This window comes from Phoenix dactylifera, chromosome 16 (genome assembly GCF_009389715.1).
Source record: "Phoenix dactylifera cultivar Barhee BC4 chromosome 16, palm_55x_up_171113_PBpolish2nd_filt_p, whole genome shotgun sequence".
In the NCBI taxonomy this organism is placed as follows: domain Eukaryota; kingdom Viridiplantae; phylum Streptophyta; class Magnoliopsida; order Arecales; family Arecaceae; genus Phoenix; species Phoenix dactylifera.
In genome coordinates this window covers 6,165,346-6,185,925 of record NC_052407.1, presented here as the reverse complement: position 1 = coordinate 6,185,925, position 20,580 = coordinate 6,165,346, and the positions used below count along the sequence as shown (strand labels likewise).

The following is a 20,580-nucleotide window of genomic DNA, read 5'->3' as shown; positions in this document are numbered from 1 at the left end:
TAGGGCTTTTGCAGGCAGCTTGAGCCTCGTGAGCCTTTGTTCTATGCAACTTGCTGCTTTAGTTTAATGAACTAATAGTGGGCCAATAAATAGCTAATAATATCTAAACTTGGTTTATACCTAAACTCAGTCATGCCAGCTTGTGCTAATAATATCTTAAGCATGTTCTGCATTTTAAATATGATAAACATTAACCCATTTTAAGCAAAATAAATATTTATTTGTTATCTTTATACATATTTCTATATCTCTATCAATCTTATTTTAAGAAAGTGAAATTTTTTTAGATACAGTTATTTGCAGTGCAAGCAAAGCCATTAGAGTATTGGTTTTTATCCCTGAACTGGACCCGACCCGGACCCCAATTTTTTAGATTGGGACCGGGTTATGCATGGATCCAACCCGACCCAAATGACTCATTAGGTCAAAAATTGTAGCTGTGGACCTGACCCGACCTGATCCGATCTTTTATTGGGTTGGGTCTGGGTCCAACATTTGGATCCGAACAAGGAACTGGGTTGGGTGACCCGGTCCGACCCAACCCATTGGCACCCCTACAGTCAATGCACTGACATACTTAAGTCAAAAGGTTAATTAGAAAACGAACAAGGAAAACATGCTCAATCCAATCAAGAGACAGGTTGGAAAATGGATGGCTTGAACAAAAGTTAAGTATGCGTACCACTCTTGGTGACATCACCATTGTGTGCATTGCACCATCACACACAAAAAATATTGGATTGCCTAAATAGAGTCCATGGAGGACACCTACTGTATGAAACAAAATTTTTAACTGAAGGGAACTCTTTTCAGTTTGTTCTAGTGAGAAGGTCAGAAGGCTAACTTATAAGACATGAAGAGGATGATAAATCTCATGGTTAAACATGATTTTGGGGCAATATGATCTGAAGAAGGCTTAAATGTAAGAAGACAAGGGCAATGATAATGATGCTTATAATACATGTCTAACATGCATTCTATGCATCATGGTTTGTCCTGTTGTCATGTTCATTTACTTGTTGTGCTCAGACATTTTTTTTCACATGTAGAATGAGTGTTCATATGTGAATCTGCAGGAAAGAATACATGAGGTATCTAATATATGCAGTCATAGCATGATAATTTTATTTCAACCTCTATGAACATACTGTTAGCTCAGACACTGTAGGATATGCTTCTTATCATTTTCAGGGTGCTTCCATGCATGAAATGATCGAAGGACTTCTGTATAGGTCTTCTTCAGGAAATATAGCAATGCCTTTGTCTGGTGTTTTATTAAGTTGTTGTCAGGTACAACTCCAAGACATCCAATTAAAGTTGCAATTTATGAATGCATATCATGCTTGTGTGTTGAAGATGAATGATATTTGTTTGGAACCTGAGCTTCTTGAGTACAGTTCTTTCTTAAGAGGAATATTACACTCATTACTTCTGCCTAGAAAGGAGAGAATTTTAACTATTAGTTGCAATAGTCTGGAGTTCAGGTTGAAGGATAATGATTACACAAACTGCATCACATCTTTGATGGGTCTGTCAACATGCGTCAGATTAAAAGGTTCTCAACCACTGGGATTTGGCGTTCAAATAGCACATGCAGACATCAAATTTTCATCAGACAGCATTCCTCTCCTTTTGGTAATGTCATATGTATTATCTTCCAAAGAATGCGATGGTGTTAGGAACGGTCAGGAGCTCTGGAAGATAGCTGGACAAAAACTCGGTTGTTTGACTCTTCATAGAACTTTTTTGCAAAGAATAGTTCACATTGTTGTGCTATGGTCACGATATGTTTGTGCCTATGAGTTACTGCTATCATTGGTTGGATATTCTGCTAACATGACATTAAAAGAAAATGTTGCTAGGGTGTCCAACAATAGCAAATGTTTGAATCATGTTAAACATCAGTGGAAACTAATTAATGAACTAGAGGAGAAACTTCCTGCAGAGGCTGTGGGACGTGCACGACAGATAGCACGTCACAGATTATCATCGTGCTCATCATCCACTGATTTGAAAACATCAACCAGTCTTGTAACCACTTCATTGTTAAGAATTCTTGCACTCGTTTCACTTCTTTGGAGATTTATTTGCTTCATGTATCAGCTAGCTGCAGATTTATTTTTTAATTTGTGCATCCCTTGTATGCACCGAAGAATCAGTAGATCGTCTGCACTTATTCTCGGTGGTGTTTCTCAAGATTCTGGTTTGCAGTTTCAAATGACTCTCAGTTTAGGAGAACTCTACATCACGCTTTCTTCTGCAACTTCTGATCATGATCCTATTAGTGGAAAAGTTGAGCATGAAGCAAAGCTTCATCATGTAAACCTGCCTTCACTTTGTCTAATAATGAAGTGCTTGTGCTTTAACTATACAGTCAACAGCATTACAAAATCATTATTTAGTGTTCTTGGCGAACTGAGGTTACATCTGTCTTATGTTTCAAGGGCTTCATTTATGGATAATGACCCAGGAATTAAGCAAAGCTTATCTTTTAAAGCACCTAAAGTTCGTTCTGGCATTGAATCTAAGATAATCATGTGGAGTGACCCTGTTCGGGCATATGATCCATCAGAACGAGATGCTATTGATTCTCCAATTTCTGCTGATAATGCTTCAATCTTTGTCTTGGAAAATAATATTGCAAACTTGTGGTCAAAGTGGAAGAAAGTTAGTCAGATATATGCAGAGATAAATTTTCAGCATACTGATCAGCCATTTGTTCTTTGTGAGCTTCAAAACTTCCTTATAGATCCATATCTTGATAGTGGAGATTATGGACTTCATAAATGCACATTGACACTTGGAAAAATGAACCTTGATTTGGATTATTCATCTATAAAGTTTTCTTCTCTGTTGCTTGGGCAACTGCAACATTGTCGTCATTGGGCTACTACTATTGGGAGAATGCAGAGTCCGTCATCTTCGTCAATTGTACATGAGGAGAAACCTGAAATCAGTATGGAGGATAGGATAAGATCATACACCAGTAAGCTGAAGATTCTGTTAATTAATATGATTCCAGTCAGGAACATCCAAATTGGAGCAGTCATTGGTGGACCATCTATTCGAATTTTTCTACAAGATCAGCTGTTGCATGATACTGAACAATACAAGAGTCCTATAGTTGCTCAGGAAAAGAACAATTATTGTTTTGTGTTTGATCTCGCAAATATTGAATTTGCTGTGTTGCCTGCTTCTAAAGCTGTTTTAGCTGCACTGACTGAAGAGTCAAGTTTCAATGAGGTGGATGCTGAGTATATTTGGTTTAAGGAACCCCGCACGTTAGACATTTTGGAAGCACATGCCAGTGAAAGATATGTTGCTCGAGGGAGGATTGCGCTTGATGCTTGTTTGAGAATCATCGGCCTAGCTGTATCCATTGACAATTTAGAAGTACATCAGAAATCTCATGTTGTTGGACCTATGTCAATAACAATACATTCCTCAATCTGCAGGTAGAGTCTAATGTACTCCTGCTCTCTCTTGTCCCTATTTATTGAATTTCACTGTCAATTCATTTCTCAACCTAAACTTTTGCGTCACTTTTTTAGTATATTTATTTGTTTTACTGATTTTGTGTCTAAGTGCAGGATACATGTAAGCAACCTAATGCAACGTTTTTGATAGTTTCTGTCAGGATATTGGGATATTTGATGTCAAAGATTGCTGAACCGGTACCAGTAGGTGTAGTTGGCCACCGGACCGGTTTGGTACCGGTTCAAGCCGGTACGAACCGGTACCATTAGTTCGGCTTGATTTACGCATTCAAAAGCCTAAAAAAAAAATTGGAACCGGCACAGACCGGTTCGGGTCGGTACTATCCGATACTATTTTTTAACGCCTAACCGGACCGGTCAGAGATTGGACAAGTTCGGTACGGGCTTTCTTGTTTGATGTTCTTAGTAGGGTCATATTTTTGAACTAAATTATGCTTTGTCTGGATAATATTGTTTGTGCATGAGAGAGAGATGCGGAACATTTGACCAAGAAAGCTTAGGATTTATTAATATCCAAGTCAAAGGACTCAAAAGGATTCCCGAAATCTCTATAGTTGACCCTAAAGGCATCTGAGGACCCGAATGTAGCTACAATATCATGTTAATTTTTATGATATGCTCAAAATGGAATTCAAAACCTTGAACGTCAACCAAGACATTTAATGCCTAATCATCAGGCATTTTAGACTTTCATTCTGCATAGCTTAAGACCTGCTCCTTCCATGGAATTTCACATGTTTGTTTGGCGGCATTTATTTTATTAAGATAATATATTCAATTGGTTGGTTTGGAGGTTATTCATTACAAAATTATGAACTTATCCTTTTCCAAAGTTTAAATTTTTATGTTCGATGGTTAGGACCAAGGTATGCAGTACCGACTGTACCGACGTACCGGTGGGCATCGGTACCGGTACGGTACCGAACCAAACCGAGCCGAACCAGTACTGTACCGATGGGGCTAAAAGCCAAAAAAAAAAATGGAGCCGGTACGTACTAGTCAATTCGGGCCGGTATCGGTTCGGTACGGGCCGGTACCGGTCGGTACGGGCCGGTACGCGTCGGTACGGGCCGGTACGGTACGGTTCGGTACCGAAATATGTAGCTGTACCGTACCGGTAGGATCTGGTACCGGCCCGTACCGGCCGGTACGGTAGACCATGGTTAGGACTGTTCATGTGTTTTCTTGTTAAAAATAGAAGGTTTGGCGATGGAAAAAATGTGAGATGATAAGGAGAGAAAACATGAACTTGGAAATTCTATATAGAGCGAAATTATCAATTTCATGATATTAGAGCTTTTATGAAACTTTTTGCGCAACCAAACAAACTATTATAAAATCATAACTCAAAAAATATAAATTTCAATGCATACTTAATGCTACCATATCAATTTTAGACATTTTTTTTCTATCATTTACTGCACTTGCCTATGGTTGGGATGAGACTCTTTGTGAATTTAGTTTTCTGTTTGCATCATGGTATGCCGTATCGGCCTGAACTAGGTGGTATAGGGCGTATTGTACCATACTGGTTCGGTACCGGTATTCGGTATAGGTGGCGTACCGATACTCAGTATGCCAAAAAAATTTCATACCATACCGTACCGACACTGTGCTAGCGTGGCACCGGTACGGTGTTCGGTACCGAGACGACGAACCTTGGTTTGTATATATGTGTAGGGCCGAGGGTCATATGCTCAAGTGTATGTGGCCATGTTCTCCCATTCCCTAATTGTCTTATTTTGATAATATTAAATTTTATCTTCATGCTTGCCGGTTGATTTGCAATTTTGTAATATTTGAGATTCTTTTGCAGAGATTATCTTCGTTCATTATCTGGAGAAGTAGATGTTCTATCAATTAGTCTGAGTGGAATTACTACTGATGTTGCAGTTTATTTATATGCGGATGAACTTTTGATTTTTCTCCAGGTAATGATATTTTTATCTATCTTTTTGGTTAGAACAAACTTTATTGGGATTTGAATATTAATTGGAAGTTGATGAGCACAAACTTGAACGGACAGTTGTTTTTTCCTCTTTGTTATGCGGTCTTACTTTGGAATATATATTATCCTTTCTATTCCTCCTTGTTCAATAATTTTGGCTCCCTTTCCCAATGGGAAAGTACCAGAATTCCTAAATCACATTTCATATAAAAGATTTTCTGAAATACCCGATAGATGTTCATGTGTTTCAAGCAAGGTTTGAAATCATGACTGTACTGTACGTCTTGACCTTATACTGCATACTGTATCAACCTGTCTTGACATGGGTGTATTGTCTGATTTGGCAAACTCATCAAAAGCAATACCAATATTGAATGTTTGGCAGCCCAGCTAATGCTCGTTCTGTTGTATGCTGTTGTTGTTATTCCTGGTCGTAAGGTGTTGTCCAAGCTGGGTGCCCTAAGAAAGGTTGTCATTGGCAGCCAGTAAGGTGCCTTGACAGTTCACCAAGGTGCTTAGTCAAGGTTCTGTCTCATAGACTATAATGTTCAGGCCATTTGGAGCTTAGAGAGTTACCACATGGGGAATGGATTTTGTTTTAAAAAAATCTTATTATTTTCCTTAATAGTAGACGTCTATGAAGTCAAATTTACTAAATTTGGTCTAATGGTGCAAGAACATAGTCTCGAAGTAATTGAGTGTGATAATAACTTTGTAATATGTGATTGTTATGAAAATAACTGTGGCTTTTAAAATATCATTCATTTGTTTTTTCATTTTCTCTTTTCTTCTTGAGCTATATAGCATTTGTCTTTTTGTTATGTGGGTAGTTGACTTGGACTTTGCCAAGTTATATTAACTAATGCTAAATTAACATCAGAGTAAAAGGATGACGCAGGGCGATCTTAATTGCAGTAGGTGTTGCCACATGTACATTGTTCTGCTTCAAGTTTTAATTCTAATTTCTATTCTTAAAACTTAAAATTTTTTGTAATTCTTGATGAATCAGACCTCACTTACCTGTCCATAATATCTTTGAACAATATGCAAATTAGATTGCTTGAACAATTTGGGAAATGATAAGGTGATTAGGACCACAGGAGAATGATGAGGTTAGCAAAACCTGCTAAAGCACTTAATTGTTACCCTACATCAAGGCTTTCACTTTATCAATCTTAAGCTGGAAAATTAATAATAATATGCCGGCATGCTGATTGTTATAGCATCAAACAAGTTAGTCTTGTTGGCAAAAACAGACACAACTGCAATATTATGATCTAGTGTAATTTGATACACATCAGGGTGGTTCATCTCTTCACCATGCTATGCATTCGTGTAAGTAGGTCTGTTTCCTAAATAGCTTGTATCATATAACTTTGTTTATTTGTATATACTGCCTGTATTCACGTCTCTTCTTCTTTCAGGTTTTTAAAGCTATGTTTTCGGCATCATCTGGTTTTAGCAATTTCGACTCTGCCAGTCTTTGTTATCCTCGAGAATTCTTCAGTAAATTAATGACTTTAGCCAAGAAATATGATGATCTACAATTGACAAAATCTAAAGCTACTGATGAAAATATGATTATTAAAAATACACAAATTTTAGTTGATGCTGCACTCGAATCTGAGTCAGTGGACATCATTTTGAATGATTCACGAAATAAACATTTGAGTTCTATGAATGCCAATACGGCTTCCAGCAGTGCTATGGACAATGTCAACGTACCATCTACATGCAAGGAGATAATGATGACGAATATGATTCAATTCCTTAGTTTTGGTATTGGAGTGTTTGTTCAAAAATCTTTTATGCAGATCTCATGCAGTGGAAGTTTTGCAGAAATGCTGATTAATTTTTCGAAAATTCAGTCAGTTGTTTTCAACCATCAAAGTTCTGTGGAAGTTGGCACTGATATATTGCAGCTTAAGACCCAGCTTGATCAATCTTTAAAAAAATTACATCAATTCTCTCTTTGTAACTGCGTATTTAGTTTACAAGTTGGTTCTCATGGTGGTGCCTTACCGAGTTCATATGAAGTGGAAAGACACTTTCTGAATGCTGGAGAACCTGAGACCCACTCATGTGGTCCTAATCATAATGTGGAAGCAGGTCGATTGCTTGTGACAGATAATCCTGGGTCCTCATCTGGTTGCTGGATTTTTATGGAGATTGAATTTGGTGAGATTTTAATGGCTGAATGTTGTATGAAGACCCTGCTAACTGCAACACATCAACCAAGTATGCTAAAAACTTCAATTTTCTTTTGTGAGGACCTCCAGACAATCAGCTGCAAACTCCAGGTAATAATGGCTTGAAGATAAACTGTTAATGTTTCAAATACATTTGCCGCATATTTTTCCTTTAAAAACAATAATGATTTTTCATATTATTTTTGGACATGTTCAGCCATTCTATCATCCATATTCTCTTTTCTTTAATAAATAGACTGCTCTTTGTCTTGCTTCCACGGGCATCTGAAGAATATTTTATTTTTCTAATACTGCTTATCAGAGTCAGTCTTGTTTCAGTGCTTCATGTACTTTGCTGCAAATTTGGCATTAAACACACATTTTCCTTCTTTATTGTTTTCTGAAAAAATACATGGATTCAAATTGCTTGCTTCTTATGCAGTGTTAATATTGTGGACAGGGTGGTTTAATCTTTCTTGAAACGTCAACACTGGCTATGTTCATTGAGTGTTATAGACTATATTGTCTGCTGGCCATGCAATGTTTTTCATGGGTGTGCAATGTATCTGGAAGATCATCTGAAAAAGGAGGCATCCTGACACTTTCCAGTGAACATATTGTTAGATCAACCAACTGTTCCAATGAGGAGCACGACATAGGCACTGTGTCCTCGGCTTCAAATTCGGAAAAGAGGAAGATGTTTGAACATAACTTTGTCAAGGCACTTAGTGTTGACTTGTCTCAGTTTTCTCTTGCTCTTGTTGTTATGGATGGATCAGGTAAATAATTGCAATTTCTTATATTTTACTAACCCTACTTATAATATGCTGATGTTTTTTTTTTTTGGTTCACTTCTTTTGTAGATGAAATTCAGGAGCTAATTCTAGAAGCTGATATGAGCCTACAGCTTATGAGCTCTGGGAAAAATCTCTTTTTTGATTTAAATCGTTTGGCAATCTTTAGTCAGCATGTTCATAGAAATATGCTCAATCAAACAAGAGAATCGCTTGTGCCCCATTTTTGCTCCAATACAGCAGTTGCTTTGTCATCTCATAGTAGATCTGGTGAAAATATTCTTGCTTCTCAAGTTTCAAGAAGCATGCCTGCTGGCCTTGGTGATGCACATTCTGCAAATCTTCCAGCTCCTGGGCAGGAAATTTTGGTGGAGACATCTGGATTTTCTCCTTTATACCATGGCAATTACATCTTAAAGCATCTGGCTGCTTCTATTAAGATCGAGAAGATGGTTTTGAGGAATGAACTGGGCTTTGGGCTAGTGCAGAGTGATTGGTTCGGGAAGGGTTCCATTTCTGGTTTTGATTTGACAATAGCAATATCTGAAATTCAGGTCAACAATGGTCCCCCCCTTTTGTCTTTCTGAGTATCTCTTTAATTGAATGTTTTGGTAATCTCTTTAGAGGACTGCAGAGATATGGTTTACTTCTGCTGGTTTGGGTGACACTTAAATTAGAACAATTTGCTTAATATGATAATGTTGTCACATCTACATCATGAGCAAAGTTTAGCCCTTTTTTCTTTTCTTTGACTTGCATTACATATTTCATTTTGCTAATTAGGCCACTTTTACATTTTTAAGGGGCAACTTTTGAAAGGACATGTGAAATAGATATAATTCTGCAAGCGATTCTAAGCAATGCAAGCTTATGGTTATAAATTTTGTAGATGAATCCTTATTTCCTCATTTTTGGTAAGGGGTTTTAGTGTTCTTTTTTGTTTTTTTAATTTGATTCTTATCGCAGCACTGAGTGAGCTTGTAACAGTGCAGTATGATGTCTTCTTCAAGTATATATTTCATAAAGCATATCTAAATACTTTTATTCACAGATGCTTTTGGCTTTGTATGCACCTTTATGTGGGATATTCACTGCAAAGGCCAGCCAGAACTTGGCGCGGAATTTTGCCTATAGGAATCAAGGATGGACCACTGATACAGATAATAAGATTACTGATGGTATTTATGTTTGTCACTTTCTTCACAGAACATGTCCATATCTACATAAGTTATCATGAATTTGAACAAAGTTCTGTTCTTTAAATAGGAGCAATTGTGGCAATCTGGGATCTTCACCAACATATGTACTTTGCAGTTGAAGACAGAGAGAAAAAATATCGTTTAGTTGGTGCACTGCATTACTCTCTTGTTGGAGAACGGGCTCTCTTTAGGGTATGTAATTGGTTTTCTCCCCCAAGTCTCATTTTGCATATACTTCTGAAATATCTGAAATAATGATCACTAACTGGTAACTGGTGTAGGTAATATATCTTATGGAGAATGGAATGAAACTGTTATGATAAATTTTCATAAAAATGAATTTACATTATATAACAGGCTTTTTTTGGCGTGAGTAAATTTCTTTGTATGTTTTCAGCTTTTTTAATTTCTATATTTTGATTTTGTTATTCATGGTAAAACAGAGACCTGCAAAATTGTATTTACTCTATTTTCATACCATTATCTTATTATTAGAAAAGAGACAGATTCTTATATTTTTTTAGTGACGAGATGATGTAACCCTGTTGTAACTGCTTTATTTTGCATCTGGTTTTTAAGGTAATTTGTGATGCCACTCAGTTTATGATATATGGGTACGGTACCGAACCAAACCGAGCCGAACCGGTACTGTACAGATGGGGCTAAAAGCCAAAAAAAAATTGGAGCCAGTACGGACTGGTCGGTTCGGGCCGGTATCGGTTCGGTATGGGCCGATACGGTTTGGTACCGAAATATGTAGCTGTACCGTACCGGTAGGATCCGGTACCGGTATGGGACTATGACAACACTTTGTGCCTTTGTGGTCCCTCATTCCCCTTTTGCTGCTTTATTTTGATTGACAATAAACATATGTTTTTGATAAGTTGGTCTCAAAATCTAACTAGAGGGCATGTTCTAGCATTATTGGGCATTTGGAGTGCATGATGGAGCACCATTGATCCTGTTGAGCTGCTAATTTTAGAGAAATACCAGACAAAGGCCTTTGTTTGGCTTTGGAAGTTGAGAAGGCATGCACTTAAATCAAGGTCGCCCCTTCTAATAGTTAGGAGAAAGGGTAAGGCCAGCTAATTGGGAGTGGAGCACTCCTCTCCTAAAACATAGGATAGAAGGGTCATCCACTATTTTGGAGTGCACCCTCTCTCTCCTGACCTTATTAGCAGAAATGGGCCAACTTTTAAGTAAGCATGCCTTCCTGCTTATGTGTGCCCCCTCCTAATAACATTATGAGATGTTGACAGCCTATGAAGGGGGTCTTTTCTGAAAAAAGAAGGGCTGGTCCTTAAGTGAAAAAATAAAATCTCTTTCCTTCACACTCTTTCTCCCCGTTCCTTCGCTTCTCTCTCATCTCTCCACACAAGCTAGGCCCTAGGGTGTGGAGAAACTCCAGAGGCCTTTCCCCATGGGAAAGCAAGCTAAGTGGTGACTCAGCATGCATAGATAGTCAAGACTATGCTTTGACATCTTCAGGCTTGCAGTTGTGAGAGGAAGCTTGAATAACATAAATCGAACTAATGCAATTAGGTAACACTTTGAAGGTTTGACCCTTGCATCTTGTCCCTTGAGAAAGTCTTTTGCTGCATTTCTTGATCTCAGGGTTTGTGATAGTCTCTTCTGCACTATATACTGCCTTTCATCAGATATCACATAATCATGCCTTCTCAGGAATCAGAATGTAGTCAAGAATTCTTTAGATGCTTGACTTGTTTACGAACTTTCTTAGTTACATATGGTTCAAACTTCAAAGGGTTTTGAATCTTTTGATAGTTGAGGGAATCAGACCTTTTTTTGATTACACGGAGGTTTGAAGCCACAAAATATTTTGCTTCATCTTATGTGGTGATACCTCAGACTACTGACTTGCAAGTTACCAGCAGAAAATTTGTTTTCCTTGTTTAAATATACACTAAGATGTAGTCAAACATTTAATGTGGGTCATACGTTGAACCCGAACAAAATACTTCAACCATAAGTACCACCACATAATTTGCACCCTTTACTATTCAACATCACATCAGTAAGGGGACAGCTTCAAGACCATAAAGTACACCATATTAGAAGGTGTGATAATGAACCAATTCAGTGGTCGGCAAATGCAGCAAAAGAGAAGATATGGCAAAGTAGTTTTGATCAGCTTCCTTGTTATAATACTATGCGGTAAAGATTTTGAGCAATTGATCATAAATGCCTATACGCCTTCTCCTACCTAACAAAGAAAAGTAACTTGTTGGGATATTGAAATATAATTCTCCTTCCAGAATATCTATTAGACATTGGGTGCAGTTAGAATTTTAAACATGAAAGGATTTACCATGTGCACCTTTATCATTTGGAATTTTGTGCTTTTTTTCTAACTGTTATTTACCCATATTAGGAAGTCACAGTAGGGCAATAATGCTACGATTGTTGTAGTGATAAGCATAGTTGTTACTGGTGGATTTCTTATAGCTTTATACTCAGAATCTGAAAATTTAGATGCTGTTTCTTCTGTAAACCTTAGTACTATAATTGAAACATTTCTCAATTGGCCTGTTTTTAGGTGAGGTTCCATAAGACATGGAGAAAAAGAGTATCATGGATTTCCTTGGAATCATTGTACGCCACGAACGAAGAAGGTAAACCACTGTGCCTGAACTATAGTCCAGGATCAGGCTTTGTCGAAATATCTAGCAGCAATGGTAAAAGGTGTGCCCTTTGGCAAACCATCCCATATGAACCTGAGAGTTATGAGGATGATGTCGATGATGATTACATGAGATCTTGCAAAATAGCTTCTGGAAATGCTTTCTATCTAGTGAACCAGAAGAATGACTGTGCTGTTGCTTTTGTCGATGGCCTTCCGGAGTTTGTTAAGAAGCCGGGGAATCCATTCAAGGCAAAGGTGCTCAATGATTTTTCTCCAGCGAATGATGTTGGGAGGTTGCATATTTCTAATTCCTTCTCTGGCGACGTTAGTGGAACAAATGTTCAAGGAGAGTCATCTTGTATGGAAGGAGAGAGATCAAAACTTGATGCAAATCTCCCATCTGTAATTATTACCATTGATAAGGTTGTCTTGACCATCGTTCATGAAGTTTCAGATGCAAATGACAAGCTTCCACTCTATAAAGGCAGCATGAATGATATTCATGTCACCGGACAGATATTACCATCCAAATTCAGAATCATAAGCTCATTCCAGATTGCTGTTAACTACTTTGATGCGCAAAAAAACCTCTGGTTAGCACTCAAATTTAGCATTAGCATGTCTTCTATTTTCATTATCTGTTTGTCTTCCTGTTTCAAATTTCGCATCACAAACTAGACCTTCTTTCTTATACTTATAACTATTTTAAAATATGCAGGAGGGAAATTATTTCTCCTGTTGATTCATCTCTGTTCTTCCGTTCTAGATTCACACATCAGGTTTTAGTTAACAAGTATCAAAAAGTGCCTGTTTATTTTTATTTTGGGGTGAAGCAGGTGAGGAGGTTTATATTCTTGATTTGCCTTTCATCTAGTTTTAAGTTAAATGTGTTATGTTATCAAGGTCAATGCAAACAATTTCTCATGACTTTTTGGCAGGTGGATATATCTCTAACTGAGCTCTCATTGGATGTACTTCTTTATTTGGTTGGGAAATTAAATATAGCTGGTCCTTATGCTGTGAGAAGGTCGATGATATTTACAAATTGCTGCAAGGTTATTGATCTTCCTAAGATTCCTATTGCTGTAGCCTGTAGATGATAATTTTAATTCCATGTAATAAAAAATAAATAAATCCTATATATGGCACATACACATCCTCCATGTCACACACATACAAATATACCTTCTACAGTAACAGCTAGGTAACTGGCTGCTCAAGCATTTGAATGCCTTTTTTAAATAATGCTGGACAATATGATGACAGAAATGTATCCCAAGATAATCTCTCTGAATTCATGCAACGGGGATCTTCTGTGAAAGAGGATGTGTAAATGCAAAAGGGCTTACAAGAAAGCTTAATAGGTGGATGAAACTGCGTGCGATAAGTGAGCTGGTTAGATCTGCTGTCACCGAATGCAAGTAAATTGGAAAAGGCCACCTCAAGGCTAAATACTTGTGGGTGACAAATAGCAAAGTAGTACCACAAGGGAAAGGAGAAAAGAGCCCCCATCAGGGAGAGACCAGACTAGCTACAAGGAAGGGCTGGTGTAGGCTCTCAAGTTCAACAGAAATAGGGAATTGTTAGGCATTTTCTTTGTCAGGACTTCAAATAGGACCACCTGGACATTGTCTTATCCTGTGACAGAAGATAAGTTCTGTTGTGATAACAGATCGAACTGGTCAGACTAGGGAGTGGTTTTGGTATTGACTGGACCTAAGCTAGAGTTTAGATGGGATGGAACAAGGCTACTTGTCGTGAAGTTTTAATGCTGCAGAAAGGTCAGTTGGGTCTTGATAGAAAGGCAATAGTGCTACAAGGAAAAATAAATAAAGTAGTGGAAGACAAAAAGCAAAAGAGAGAAATATAGATAATTAGAGGTAGTGTTGTCAAAAGTGCTGCCTAGGAATCTAGGTGGTCTGCCTAGGCGCTTAGAGAGGCTAGATCGCCTAGGTAGTGACCGACTAGGTGCTGTTACATTAAAAGATACATACACTCCATTTTTTTGCTTGTACTTTCTTTCTTAAGTTTATTTTCATTGTTGCAACTAAAATATACTTTTTTAGCTGAACTAGAAGTGAGACTACTATAATTTATAATTTGTTTCCACTCTGATCATTGCTTCCTGCATCACTCCTAACCCAACAGCTTTCTCATTGATCGATGTTAGGTTAACTAAGCAGCCCTCTACCAGTTGTCATCTACCCATTTGCCTATGCACCATATGTTAGATTTTCTGATCAAGTTCAGCAGCCTTCCAGTAGGCTGTCGACGATTGTCGCTAGTCCAAAGACCCTAGAAGATTTTGTTTTAATTTTTTTAATACTTAGTATTTTCCTTTTCCTCTTCACTTCTCATCTTACTCTTCCTCTTTCCCTTCTCATTTGGAAGTTTTTTTCTACTATTCTTCCTCTTTTCTGTCCCTTTTCATCCATATTTTTGTCAAATCCATCTTTTCTCTATTTTTCTATTCCTTCTCATTTGGAATTTTTTTCTCCTCTTCTTCCTCTTTCTTAATGTGATTATGAGATTTCAATTATTAGCTATAAGCTTTAGGTTTTGTTCTTGGTAAGACTTGTCAAATTTTCATCTTTTCAGATTTAACTTTTAATAATGTGATTTTGTTATCACTTGTTACACCCACATTTGACTTGGCTGATTAACATGTGATGAAATCTTTCCATTGTTTTGATTAATCTTAACTCCTATTATGCTGTAATGGTGAATTTGATTTTTTATATGTATTATTTGAAAGAAAAATGAGGTTGATAGTGTTATTGTTGTCTTTTTATATATTATTTGTCCTTTTAAAAGATGGACTGCCTAGGCACCATAAAAATGAGGTCAATAGTGTTATTGTTGGCCTTTTATATATTATTTGCCCTTTTAAAAGATGAACTGCCTGGTCACCTAGGCGTTGCCTAGGCAGTCAGGCTCCATGCCGACTAGGAGCTGCCTTGCCACCTTGACGACCTTGATTAGAGAGGAACCGTCTTAGGCATGATGAAAGAACCACTCTTTTTGTGGTCTTGTGGTCATCTCATCGCTCACTCTGAAGTAAAAAGAGAGAAGTCTCTTATTGAAGTTTTGTAGCCATACACAATTTTTTATTTCTATTTTATTTTTTTATCCTTGTAGTGGAGAGGGTGTTGGTGGTGCAATTTGATGGATTCTAGAAAACCCCTTGAAGAAACACAAAATAGGCAACAATTTTTCTAAAGTTAGATATCAATATCTGTGCAAAATCTATACAGAGTCACATACCGTACTATAAATAAAAATGACAATCTTGAAATCAGGGAATATTCCCTCTTGATTCCATCTATTTTTATCTTAAAATCAGATTTATCTTAAAATCAGGGGATATCTTAAAATCAGAGTCACAGAATACTTCTCCGATTTATCTTAAAAAATTTGTTCATTGCCCCACTAACTTTAATGTACCCTCTCTCCTTTTCAAATCGAATCGGCCCCCCTTCATAAAACTCTCAAATAGATTGGATTCTATATATTTCTCTAATTCGTCTCCCAATTAAACCTTTTGATTCAACTCCTAAAGCAATTGCACTCTATCACTTGCTCTTTTTTCTCTCTTCCATCAAACATGCGTTGCATGTGCTCTATTGCTAGTAAACTCTAATAAAACATTCCTTGACGCATTCCTTGATGCTAAACAATAACTAAAACTGAACTAGGCTTTAAATATGCCTTCATAACATGATATTAATTTGTGCAAAACATCCATAGTTTGGACGTTCTTCCAACAGCAAATGTACAACTTGGAAGCATGACAATCTCTATCAGTAGTATTCGTGCAGAAGTTCCCTGCAAAAGTTCAAAGGAGGGAAGTTCCTATTGGTAATATGTATAAATTACTAGAAAAGTGGAAATAAATTTTAAAAAGAAAAAACAATAAATATTTGAAATGATACACACACACACACACATATATATATATGTCTGGACCTATTTTTGCTGTAACATGACATGTTAACTAGTAAAGAAATCATTTTCCCTATATTTTATGAAATGACATTGTCCAATCATCATTGCAAACTTGCTGAGCAATTCAAGTCAATGCAATAAGCAGCTACAGCAAATTGAAAAGAATCAATAAAAAAGCTGGGAATAAACATTTAGTTGAAAGCTAGTAAAATTTGTGACTCTCAGATTCTAGATAAGCCAAGAAGTTACAGTACCACTAAGAGAGAAGGTGAGTTGAAACCTACTTATTAGACCCACTTAATATAGTCTCGTGTAGTTATGTCCAAAGTGATCGCGCAAACGCAACCCACCTGGTTTTCCTAGGCCTAAGCAGGCTTCATGAACTACCAACATGCTATTGATTTGCATAAAACTCCTTGGCAACTTGCTGTACACAGGCTAATTGATGGTCCGCCTAGTTTAGGTGGCCTAGGCAGGTTGCATGAGCACTCACTAGATAGTTGAGCTGCATATAGGGCCTGCCTAAATATCCAAGCCCTGGATGGGGCAGGTGCACCCACTTAGGCCTGAGATGGTGCATTTTAGAATACTAGTACGTAACATGCAATAAAGTGAATTGTTTGGTGAATACCTCCTAGGCATTGCATAGTATTTAACGAACAAATGCATTAAAGAATCTGGAAACTTACTTTTTTCGCATATAGCTGATGTTAATTATTCTTAGCTCTGGTGATAATTTAATTTGAATTGCATGATGCAAATGATCTTGGGATGCTTCAAGACAAATCATTTTATTTGCTGCAGCTACAAAATCATTCTGGATTGAGCCTTCTTTGTCATTATGCTGATAATCAAGATGCAATAATTGCTGGAAAGCAATCAGCTTCCATTTTCTTGAGGTATTTACATGCTAATAGTTGAATTGTTGTATGTGTTGAATGATTTGCATTCTTCATAGTTGACTGATCTACAAATTGTTTTTTCACAAATACTAGTTGAAGCATGATTTAATTGTGGTCTAAAACAATTGTAGGAATTTGTTAGGGAGTTGAGGTTTCTTAGCAACTATGCATATTTGAAATGTGATTCATTTGCTAAAAATGGACAAAGATTTTTCAAAAAAATTATACTTATAGAGTGACATCGTTAGTTTGATTGGTTATCTTAGTTATCTATATGTTGCTAATTTCTACATAATTTTATTAAATGTAATACGTGATACAGTTAGTGCTGTATCCTGGTTTTTCTTTCATGCTTGTGATATTTTCATTCAAATTTGTGCCTGGAGTAGTGCTTTACTTCTTAGAGTAATAAGGGAACAGTTTAGTGCATTCAAATGTCACCATAGGCGACATGCCAACAATTTTATCAAATTGGAGGCCGAGAATGCAACTTACTGTTATGAACTTATTGTTGAAGTTAAATTATGAACTTGTGCATGCTTCACATTGGACAATGAAACAAATTTAAATTATTGAAACTTGATATATGGAAATATTTTGTCTCATCAATGTGACAGTGATATAGAATGAAAGCAAAAGAGCAAATAAACTTGTTATTAGTAGTAATCGGGTAAAGTGGAAAGTTTCCTGTACTTTTGTGGCCTTGTACGAAAATGTTATCCATGTGTAAGCAAAGCATTGATGCTGTCATGGGGATATATTTTGCCACATTTATCATGGCTGAACTTATGAATAAGTTCTGGTAACCATGACTCAAAATTTGCATGTTCTTGGCTAGGTCATAGCATCGTATGACTCTGGTTCTTTATGTGTCCCTTTAGGAGCTCTTCCTGTTGCTGACTTTTTGATAAGTTTTCTTAGGCTTTGATCTAGTTTTTTCAAACACACCTCATCGTATGACTCTGATTCCATCTAGTTTTTAGTTCGTTTTGGTTGTAGCTATTGTCTACTCCTATACTGCATATGTAATTTTAGCCATAATTTTTGCCATGTACTCAGGCATGCATCTTTAGCTGATCAGTCTTCTGAAAGTAAATACTCAGTGTCAGTATCTCTCACTAAAAAAGGGGTTTTTTCAACCTACCCGATTCAAATTTCAGTTGCAGCTTCTTCTATCTTTGCATGGAGAACCCGTGCTGTATCCTTTAAAGGTAATTGTTGCATTCTCACGTTCTTTGTATTTTTTAGTATTTCATTGTTATGCCACTGGATTTTGATGGTGAAGTTACAGATGATATTATCTTTTTTCTTGTTTGTCTTTCGGTTTAATTGAAGTGTGTTAATTTCCTGTTGCAGTTTCCTCGAAAAGAAAAGAAATATGGTTTTAAATTTCATGTTTTTCTGCAAGCAAAATCTTATGTTCTCATTCGAAAACAGACCCCAATTTTTTTCTTTCAAAGAAAAAGATCTTTTCTCTGGCATGTAAAGGGATAGGAAACCTATTTGTAAGAGCACTTTGAAAAAGATGAAGGACGAAACAGACCAAACTTCTATCCTGCAATAAAGAAAAAACCTCTACTTGCTCAATTTTATGCAAGCTTGCCACCTGGAAAAATTAGATAAAGGATTGATGGGATGCAATAATAAGTGATCTTTTTGGAGGGGAATTGTTCTGGTGAAATCAGTCTTTTATAACCTGCTAGTCTACTATTTCTCAATTTTTAATACCCTAATTGCAAATCTAATCAAATCTTCATAGTTCTCCAAGATAATTTTTTATCAAATAGAGGTAAATGACTAGGGTCAATAAGGGATTCATCTATTAGGCCTTAATGAGATTTGTTTATCTAGTCCGCAAGAAGTTCCTGGGTTAAGAATCTTGGGAGATACTAGTGGAGTTATTGCATGGTTAGTAGTGTTGGAGGTTGAATTATTTACAAAGAAGTCCTTGTAGATTATTAATCAAAAGTAGATATTAAAGAGAGAATTGTTGTCAGTGGAAAGGTGACATTAACTGTTGCTGGGATCTGAAATGATGTTTTTTGAGAGCTTGGAAGTTATATGATTGAAATGACCTTTAGAGTAGGGGGATGAGAAAATATGTATATTTCCTAAATTAATTGGTGCTGTAAGATGTTTTTCATACATTGCTTCCAAGTTTATTTGCTTTTCTGTGCACTTTTGTTAGTATTGAACAGGCATGGAACCAGTACCATGTCTTGTCCAGTTCAAACCAATTCAGCATTCTCCCAACCTGAAAACATCCCTTCCCTGAGAACAAATAGGAAGGTCATCCCATATTTTGGTTACCTATACCTCAGATATAGGTATCATATTGCTTACTTAGCAGTATTCTCTTCTTTTCATTCAAATTTGTAGACTTTTCTTAACAAGCTCTGTCCATCTGTCATCAAGTGACCATGTAATTTGGCTATGAGAACCGTAGAATTCATGCAATGAAAATTTTCTTCTATATCTAGTTTTGTCTCTTATTATTGTTCTCTGCTACCTTCAGCAGATTCAAGAAATTTCCCTGGGCCATTTATTGTTGCTGAGGTGCTCAAAGCAACTGAGGTATGCAGCATACGTAGCTTTGGCCATATTGGAAATTTATTGAATATATTATACTTCGTAGTATAAAGGAAATCATTTTCAGGAAGGGCTATTGCTTGTCGTTTCTCCTTTATTGAGAATACACAACAAAAGTGAATTTTCATTGGAATTGCGTATTCGGCGGCCACAAGAAGCAGCAGGGGAATCTGCTTCTGTTCTGCTAAGGAGTGGTGACACAATTGATGATTCTATGGCAATATTTGATGCAATCGATATGTCTGGTGGCTCAAAAAGAGCATTGATGTCTCTAAGTCTTGGTGAGTGAACTCAGACTTTGTTCTCTTCTGTTATTGAGTTTGTTTCCTTATTAATTACTATAGCAGTAGCTCTGGAATTGGGCAAGGCTTTTGGGTTTGACAATGAGGGAAGTGGCTAATTCTTGTGTTTATAGTAAAATCAAGCTTAGATTCCTCTCTTTAACACCTTGATTTTTTTTTCTCACCTTTCCTGTTTGTTTGCTCCATTAAAAGTATGAGGTCTTTTCTAGCCAGGGTAATTTTAAACTGCAGTGTTGGGAGGATGCTACTATTTGGCCAACAGACTAGGTGGTAACTTGATGGGCTTTGCAAAATACATCTGGCTTCATAGCCTAAGGCTAATTTGGATATCTGGATCAGAAGGATTAACTCAGTTCATCTTTTATTTTTTATTTTTACTACTTGGGTCTGTCTAAAAGCAATATTATGTATTTGGTTTGAGTTTATCTGGTCTTGAATTCTAAAGGTTTATTTGTTTTCTGTAATGAGGTTTTGGTTTCTGGGTTAAGGAAAGTTTGTTTGCCTTCCTGCATAAATTTAGTCAAGTTAATATTAATTGAGTCTGGCTAGCATGACATCTTTTGGTCAATAT

At 36.8% G+C, this 20,580-nt stretch overlaps 1 protein-coding gene across 5 annotated transcripts in view; it reads left to right on the top strand.

The window, feature by feature from the left end:
• Positions 1-20,580, top strand: part of LOC103709193 — a 46,113-nt gene that overhangs the window by 2,580 nt on the left and 22,953 nt on the right. For 3 of the 5 annotated variants that reach the window (XR_005506443.1, XR_005506444.1, XM_039114341.1), the window contains exons 3-16: positions 1,192-3,455; positions 5,314-5,428; positions 6,870-7,745; positions 8,095-8,413; positions 8,498-8,982; positions 9,480-9,606; positions 9,695-9,819; positions 12,185-12,864; positions 12,990-13,107; positions 13,210-13,326; positions 17,021-17,115; positions 18,178-18,329; positions 19,634-19,692; positions 19,775-19,988. Coding sequence is in view for 3 of the 5 variants with exons in the window: in XM_039114341.1 (XP_038970269.1) it covers positions 1,192-3,455; positions 5,314-5,428; positions 6,870-7,745; positions 8,095-8,413; positions 8,498-8,982; positions 9,480-9,606; positions 9,695-9,819; positions 12,185-12,864; positions 12,990-13,107; positions 13,210-13,326; positions 17,021-17,115; positions 18,178-18,329; positions 19,634-19,692; positions 19,775-19,988 (5,746 nt within the window). In the remaining 2 variants the exon portion in view is untranslated. The remainder of the gene's footprint in view (positions 1-1,191; positions 3,456-5,313; positions 5,429-6,869; positions 7,746-8,094; positions 8,414-8,497; positions 8,983-9,479; positions 9,607-9,694; positions 9,820-12,184; positions 12,865-12,989; positions 13,108-13,209; positions 13,327-17,020; positions 17,116-18,177; positions 18,330-19,633; positions 19,693-19,774; positions 19,989-20,580) is intronic. The other 2 variants (XM_039114343.1, XM_039114342.1) reach the window with 2 other exon arrangements.